Source organism: Pyxicephalus adspersus, chromosome 3, assembly GCF_032062135.1.
Source record: "Pyxicephalus adspersus chromosome 3, UCB_Pads_2.0, whole genome shotgun sequence".
In the NCBI taxonomy this organism is placed as follows: Eukaryota; Metazoa; Chordata; class Amphibia; order Anura; family Pyxicephalidae; genus Pyxicephalus; species Pyxicephalus adspersus.
This window is the reverse complement of record NC_092860.1, coordinates 96,768,606-96,777,453: the sequence shown is the minus strand read 5'-3', so window position 1 is coordinate 96,777,453 and position 8,848 is coordinate 96,768,606. Positions and strand designations below refer to the sequence as shown.

General features: G+C 39.2%; 1 protein-coding gene across 1 annotated transcript in view; it reads left to right on the top strand.

The window, feature by feature from the left end:
* Positions 1 to 5,007: 5,007 nt before the first annotated feature.
* TRPC3 (transient receptor potential cation channel subfamily C member 3) overlaps positions 5,008 to 8,848 on the top strand; it is a 101,852-nt gene continuing 98,011 nt past the window's right edge. Inside the window, exon 1 of the mRNA XM_072405789.1 lies at positions 5,008 to 5,345. Coding sequence (XP_072261890.1) covers positions 5,140 to 5,345 — 206 coding nt within the window. The 5' untranslated portion in view covers positions 5,008 to 5,139. The remainder of the gene's footprint in view (positions 5,346 to 8,848) is intronic.

Below are 8,848 nucleotides of genomic sequence, written 5' to 3'. Positions count from 1 at the left end.
TTCAAATTGTACTTATCTGCAGATTTGTTCTGAGTTTGTAATTCAAAGCAATGAGGCCAGAGGGTCAGTATGACAGCCAAATTACCAGTGTTTTCCAAAAGAGTTTAGTAACAGCTTCCTTCTCGTTATTCATTAGAGATTTTTTTAGGTTGATTCCACAAATATGCAGTATGATTAAAATCACATGAATACATCTTTTGGACACATGTGCAGTGCGTACATTTTGGGGGTTTTCCTTCATTTTTAGTGCCCGCGACACACATCTACAACTGAACCCTAACAGATCACAACCCACACATGAGAATAGACCCTCTCTGGGTTGCAATACATTGATAAAAGTATGTCAGGTACATATTTCAGTTTTGTGCACAATCATAGCCAGCTGCAAAACCATGCACACTGACACATTGGGAAACACTTATCAATGCGCATTCATATGTATAAACAGGCCCTTTACTCTGTTTGCTGCATTAACATACCTGGGAGAAAACAGCCCATTACTGTGTGTTGTGTTAGGGCAGCTTATCGATTTTGATTGGACTGGTCGTGCACCTAAACACATTAAAAAAAAAACTATTCTATCAGTTTAAAGTGGATCTGTTACTGAGGGCCCATTAGGACCAATGAACTGCAGGAAACACACACAAAATGTGTTGCATTAGGCAGCTCCTTCACTTGAAAGGTCTGCCTAACACCCCAAAGCACACAACATTGCAACACAACACATGGAAACACACTTTAGTTACACCACATACGTTGCTGTACGCTGTATACTGAGCGAGTTCGCTGAGGTTTTATTTTATTATAATGGCAACACAAACTTACAATATGCATGTTATTGTATTATTCTCACACAAAAACTGGAATTCGAAATGAATCCAGCCCGATAGGTTTAGGAAATTGAAAAGTTTAGGAAAGTGGAAATTCTGCGCTGGAATTTGTTTTTATTTTACCTATCATTGTTTTAATTCCTCTGTGAATTACAGATATAGTAGGGTTCGGGCAATCAGACAAATGGACAATAACAGTTGTCATAGTCTGGTGGCTAGATTTTCTGTGCTTTACTATTCCGGCCAATGACAGGTATAGTAAATTTGGATTGCATTGAAACAAATTTGCTCAAATTCTGATTTTAGGTCAGAATAACTCTGAAATAGACTCCAATTTGAACTAACTGATCACCATCATTAAGGACAGTGTCTCATTATAAGCCAGATCCTGAAAAAAGATAAGCAAGACTTATGCAGAAGAACAGCCTGTACATATCACAAGCAAATAAGACAAATATGGCAGCCTCTGTGTTTATTATAAGAGACGGAAAAAAAGATTTTAAAATTACTACCACATGTTAGAAAGACTATGTGATCACAGTAATGTGTAGATGTTAAGCTTAATATCAAAAAGTGGACTTTTATCTCCCAAAACAAATGTTTGTGATGGTCTGGGGCAACAATCTAGTATATGTTCTGGGTCTTCCAACATCGTAGAGAAAAATTTTAGTGATACATTGTGTCCGATCACTAACAACCTATAACAGCCAATGCCTCTGTGAACTTTATTGTGGTCCCAGCAGCAAGATAATTCCCCCTCCTACCCACCTTTCCCTCTATTGAGAACTGATTAGGCAGAATGCAATCTGAGCAGCGTGTCGGTACAGCAATCATTACTATGCTGTCATCTGAAATAATCACAAATATTCTTTTTAGGTGAGAATAAATGAAAGTGCATGCTTAAGAAAGATTAAAAAATATATAGTTCTCCTTTAAAAAGTGAACTGTGTCTTCGTTCAGGTGTGCTCTAAGTCCCTTTTTGCACACAATATTTATTACATAACAGCTCTCTATTCACCGCGTTATGCCTGCCTACTTGGATGGATGGTATGTCTCTGGTTTACAGAATTTATGAGGACACATCAGGTGCTTCTAAAGCAACCCAAGAATTTTTTACAATGATCACTGAATGTTTATTCCCTAAATATGGAATGTATAATATAAGGGACTCCCTATTTTGTCACCATATTAATCATTTTGGTCTGTTCAGCGCTTCATTTGGGAGATTTAGGACAGACACACAGATGGAAATAAAAATGGTTATATGGTAACGTTGGAATATGTGTCAGATTTTCTTTTTGTCACTTTATCAAAAATTATACCATAAAATTTGGTCTGATATGTGGTCTGATACAGACATATGAGTTATTAAAGACGAAAACAAAATGATCGTATTTGTTTTATGCCTTAATTATACATTCTTTACTTCTGTTGTTATAAAATGATCTGTTCAGCTAGTCCTTATAAGTGACTTTGCTGAGAATTGCATATGCTTGTGACAACTATTCATGGTCCATTCAAAATTTCTTAATTTGTAACCATCCCATTGTGCCATAGAAATCTGGGAATACAGGTGTGAACACCTACATTCATTAAAAAAATGTAAGGAATCATGGGATTCTCCTATAGGCTGGATTCTAACATTGCAGCCACTCTGCTGCCCTTTAGTGTCAGCCAGAAATGATGAAAACCGCCTGTAGCATCTGCATTGAATGACTATATAAATGGACACTTTTTAAAGAATATATATACATTATGTTGCTTGTTGCTCTTAATAATTCCTCATGTGAACACTATGATTTTAGATTTTCTTTTAAACCCTTTGCTGAGAAGTACCAAATCATCACTCTCTCTCTGCAGACTCTTTCAAAAGGTTGTTTTATGTTTTAATCTTGGTTATCCATTTTGAATAATTATCTGAAGCAGTCGGGCACAAATCAGTGTCTGTGGCTCCAGAATCTATGTATCTTCCTCCTATAAAGACAGAACTGTACAAACCAATAGACCTGATTTACTAAAGATCATGCAATTATAGTGGCTCATCAATCATACTGGACAAGGAAATTGTATGCATGCAGTGTTTACAATGTGCTCATTAATTCTATGGAGTGTATGCTTCAGAGTCTGAATGAACATTGTGTAAGCCATGGTGTGCCTTAAAAAAATGATTTTTTTTCTTGTTTTTAGGTCTTTTTAACCACTATTCAGAATGTACATGTTCATCTTGAAAGACATCACGGTGGCTCAGAGGTTCGCACTCTGGTCTTTGCAGTGCTAGGTCCCAGGTTTAAATTTCAGACATCTGCATGGAGTTTGCAGGTTCTCCCCATGTTTGGGTAGGTTTCCTCCCACATTCCCAAAAACATGCAATTAGGTTAAATGACTTCCCCCTCCCCAAAATTTACCTTAGAATGTGTTAATGACATATGACTATGGTAGGGACATTAGATTGTGAGCCCCTTTGAGGAGCAGCTAGTGACATGATTACGGACTTTGTAAATTGTAATATGTTGGAGCTACATAAATATTGGATAATTATAATAATCTAATTTGGGAACAAAATAATACATATTGTAAAAGAACACAAAAAACCCTTAATGCATGATGTACCCCATGTTTTATGTACAATTATGTACTCTAAGGTCAGATTCAGCTCATATACATTCATAGGCTGGTGTGTCTGGACAGGTTTCCAATGATACATACCCCCACCCATACAAACCTTTATGTCTGGCATATGGTTGCAAGTTGCTTGAGCATTTTACTTCATAGTGAGCTGATCACAGTTTTCTTTTTTTCCTGAACTTGTTTAATTTATTGTGTATCTTGTCTAAACAAAAGACATAAAACAGCATTATCTGGATGTTCAGCACACATGGAAAACTAGAACTGCACCATACACCTGAGTATGTGTTGGGGATCATTAGGTAGTTTTGGGGATTGTATTCAATATGCACACATACATCTGCACGCTATTCCTTTCTATTTTTGAGCTCATCTAAATTGATTTTAGCGCTCATCTAATTGTTCTACCATGCTCTTTTTGTGTGGGTTTCCTTTTACATCTCCAAAACACGCAGTTAGGTTAATTGGCTCCCCCCAAATATACCTTACACCAGGGGTCCCCAACTCCTGATCCGCGGCCCACTAATGGCCCAGCGGTTGTCTGACACATGGGCCGTGGCTGGTGCACATCCCAGCGGGGTCAGGAGACAAGCCTCACTTGGGGGGGGCACACTGGCCAGAGCCGCGAAGCATGTCCCCCGTATGGATCGCAGGCTCAGATCGGTGGGTGGGTTATGTCTCTGGCTCAGACCTGCGATGGGAGAGTGGGCGGGTTCTGGCATCATGACGTCACTCTGGGGGAAGTTTCTTCCCCTTTGAGTGATACATGGCTCCACACACATGGCCTTCGTGCATTTAGTGGTCCGTGAGCTCCAAAAGGTTGGGGACCACTGCCTTAGACTGTATTATTAACATATGACTATGGCAGGGGGCATTAGATTGTAAGCTCCTCTAAAGGGACAGGTGGTGAGCTTGTGGTGCGCAGAGTGCTTCCTCACACCTGTATACAGGTCCTGTACCTAAGATGCTACATATAGTGTATCATGGCCGCTCATAGAATTGGGGTAACAGTAAGAGGTTTACCCTTTGTAAAATGTGTAAATGTTGGCATATTAAGAACCAGTGCAGTGTTAAAGGTTGAGGAATTGCTGGAAATATCTGGAGACACCTGCTGATCCTATCTGAAGGAGACTTTCTAAAGCACTATCCAACATGTCAGCACTGTATAAACACAATATCATGATAATGTTTCCATACAAATGAATAGTGATGTTCTTCCATAACTTGGAGATGTTCCATAAGAAATGATATGAACCCAATGCCACCTGAGCAGCCATACCTGGCCATAGTATCAGCCATTACCCTATACAGATAAATGAAGACTATTATCCCCATCCGGGATTTGCAGGCTTCCTCATACAAATCTGACTTGTAAGCTTACTTGCAGTACTTGTTACAGAGCCTCCCCTGTCTCCTTGTGTCTGATATACCGGAGAGCCCGTGCAGTGAGTAATGAGGTCCAGGCACGTGTTATAGCCGGGCAGTGAGGAGAGGGAGGGGAGGAGGGGCGGGAGGAGAGAAGCACAGGAGAAGCAGCTACTGGCTGGCTGTTTGTTCCTCTCCAGTTTCCCTGCTGGTACCCAGCTACGTCCTCAGCATCCCCACTCACACCGACCTATCCCGCCGCCTTCTCATCCCGGACTGCAGCCTGCTGTGGAGTCACACGAGCCCCGGGGATTCCTGTATGTCCACAAAGAGCAGAAAATGCAAGGAGCTCCCCGCTGCCAGGGTCAGCTTCCCGGACCTGGGGGAACGCGGGGGATGGCTAGCGAAGAATGGCGGCCAGTGGGCTCCTCTGCCTCAGCCGAGGGGAGTGCTGGTCCTGCCCGCGGAGAGCAGCTCTTTAATGGCTGGGGGGTCTCCTAGTGACTGCTACCAGTTCCGCTCACTGTGAGTATTATTTACCCCTGTAGGGTGTGTGGGGGGCAGTCAGCTATAAACTTACCTCTGACTACTTTGTTATACTTTATCATATTCTGTATCCCAATCTCTAAAATCATTACAGCTCCATGGTAATAGCTTCAAAGAATACCTGGCAGCTCCTTGTTGGGCTCCTGTGTGTTGTCACCTTGCCATGCACCCCTTGATGGGGACACCTAGTACATGGGGCCCTATAGTCAGCCAGTCCTCATCAGTGATGTGCAGCTCACCCCACAGCCAGGGCATGTAGATGGGAAGTGAATGAAGGAGGCTGGAAGGATATCACCAACACTTAGATACAAAAAACGATGTAAAAAACAATATTTAATATAATATTTATATAATTTAATATACATTTATAATATTTTTTTTTAAAAGAGTAATGGATTATAATACACAGAGACTAATCAAACCCCTAGATCTGCAATATAAACATGCAGGCTTGGAACTGTCACTTTAGTTACAGTGTGCAGAATCAGTGATGTGCAGCCACACATGCAGTGCCAAGCAATGTGTACCCTCCAAGCAGCGGGTCATATACATCTGGGTTTAGGGAAAATATATGGGCAGATTAATAAGGTCCATGAGATGAATGGCAATAGCAAGTGATTCCATCTGTGTAATTATTTTCTTTTACTCTATACGCATATACAGATATTCGATTCAGTCATCAGAAATTTGTAGTTGAATTACTTTCCTGCTTGTCTTAGTGATTTATGAATGAACTTCAATAATCTTGTTTCTTGCCTGACACAGTTAAATTGATGCCAGAGGGTCCATGAAGGCATCTGTATCTTATTCATCAGGATTCTAGTGGAGTACATTATAGTCATTCAAAGCAATTTAAATTGAAAACATGGCATTATTATTTATAAAATAATCAGGTTTTGTTTACTTTCATAAATGGAAAGCTTTTCTTTACACAGACTTAGGAATACAAGGAGCAATGGTGATGCCAACCAATCAGAAATCATTTCTTGCTTTTCCTATATTATACATTTATGATTTGCTGTTATTGATTACTGTATTTATTCAACACATCCTATGACTGATAGAATTGGGTTTTTCTTTAAAGCAGAGATATTAAAAAGAAAAAGTTGTGTTTCTTGTTGAAGTTGAAAACAAACAAAACAAAAAAAATATTAAATATATAAAAACTATATAATCGATTGTTGAAATGTTTATATCTCATTGAATGTGACTTACTACTACAAGTTCCATGAACTGGATAAAGGAGAACATTCACAGAAATAAATAGTAACATTACTCCAGCCACCAAACTTGAGTTAACCCCTTGATCTGATTCCCTATAAACTTTAATGTAACAAACCCGTTTTACCGCTTGTACTTGCAGCCACATTACCTACAAGGGCAGATGTACATAATAGTAACACAGCATAATTTGATGTCTTATCTTTCAATCTTCCTTCAGTATCCCAACAGGACAGCTCTATAGAACAGACCATGCATGCATGTTAATGACCCCCATGTACCACTATGCACATTTCTCTACAGCACTGGCCATGACTGTGCTGATCAGTTGAATCTGAATTAACAAAATGTGCATCCTTCTAAATAGAGTTATCCTTGTGCTGTCATAAAATAGCTAAAGTTATTAGAAAATTGTTACGAGGATGTGGACGTTCTTTGAATTATCTGTGGCACAGTCACGTAATGATGTGATCCATGGTTGTATAAGATGTTTTTATATTTCACACACTTTGATTTCATGGAGCAAGGCGATGGAACGAAAATTGTATAAGATCAATATCTCGCTGATGACTCCTGCCTCAGATGCTGAATATGCCATGAAGGACATAGGGTTGCTACTCTAATGATGCTGCTTGTCTAAGGAAGCAGGTGTGCAGGGTTACATTTTAAGCAATTATTAAAAAAAACTATATTTTCTTGCAGCCACATTCTGAACTTGTGGTGGGAGGATGATATTGAATACAAAGTTCATATTTGCAATTAGGAAATAAAAGGTACCTATAGATGATTATGTAGGATGGTATAATGAAAGCAATGTAGTAGTAGTGGTGCTTCAGCCATGCATACTATATCTTGTGTCTTTCATTTAATGGCATTTGTATATTGGCATTTTTGATTGCTTATAATGCATGTAAGTCTCCAAAGCTTTTAAACTGGCCTTTCAAGGAGAAATCTGACATGTTTTTGTATGTGAGATAGTCTCCTTGTTGCTTCCTATAGGCAGAATATTACACAACAATAGCAAGTCAGTTGATCTGTTTCAACTTGCTGAATCTCATGTACACACTGTGCTGGATTTTAAAGTCCTATTTTGAGAATGTGTATATTGTGTGAAGACAGCTTTATTTGTAGATACAGTCTTTAAAGTCACGGTCAATCAATTGATTGGTGATTTTGTTTATGTCTTGCATTAGATTGTTCTCTATTACTGACCATTAAAAATCCCCTTCTGACTGCTAGATAAGGCCTTATATACATAATATTTGCTGTTTGTGCAATGTATTTTTCCTCTTACTTCACCTTGCGTTCACCTTTCTTTACATAGTTCTGTTGGTGTGTTTGTTCCTGTCATTACATGAAGAATGGTTTTCTAGGTTTATATCCAGCCAGGCGTAGCTGTGGTGCTCAATTTTATTAGGAATCTGGTAACCTGAGAACCGCCGCATATGATGCAGGGCCAGAGTTCCGAAACACGCCCACTGTACACTCCTTGATATCCCACACATGGAGAGCATTTTATACAGAATGCCAGTAGTAAGAAGTCACAAATTAAAATCAAAATATACCTTGCAAGTTTGGACTTTTTGGGGGATAGGGGAAGCAAAGTGAGGATGAGAAGTTTACAAAGAAATTGCTTCGGGAAATATACTCTCAGTGAACCTTTGAGGAGATGCAGAAGGGCTGCTTGCAATGGATTGCAGATTAAGGTAAATTCAGTGGATTTTCTGTTTTTAGCATTCGTTTTCTGGATAGCAGTAGTAACTAATTGATTAATTTCACTTGCCTGAAATTGCACTGTAGGTATAAGACAATGTACACATATGCACTGGACACAAAAACTCATTTACCATAATGTGAACATACACTGTGCCATTATGCAAAGCCATCTTAAGTGGAACTGCCAAAAAAATAGATGAAAGGGCTGCATGGTCAGCACACACAAATGATGCAGCCTATTCTAATATGGAACGAAGCAAATAAATCACTTCATTTAGCGGTCGTGTTTAGCTCAATACAACTTATTTGTATGAGTGATTGGGAGTGACTGGAAAGGAATTGAAATTTACAATGAGCACCCAACACTTAAAAACCAGGATATATATATAGTTGGGGAGAATGAAAAATGTGCTGCTCAAAGCCTCCATTAACATAAAGCCAATAGTCAATCAGGGCACAAGTCAGAAGAAGCCAGAAGGTTGCATTATGATCAAATCCATGCGTCATTCATTTCTTGGTGCTCACCTATTCTTATATTTTACTTT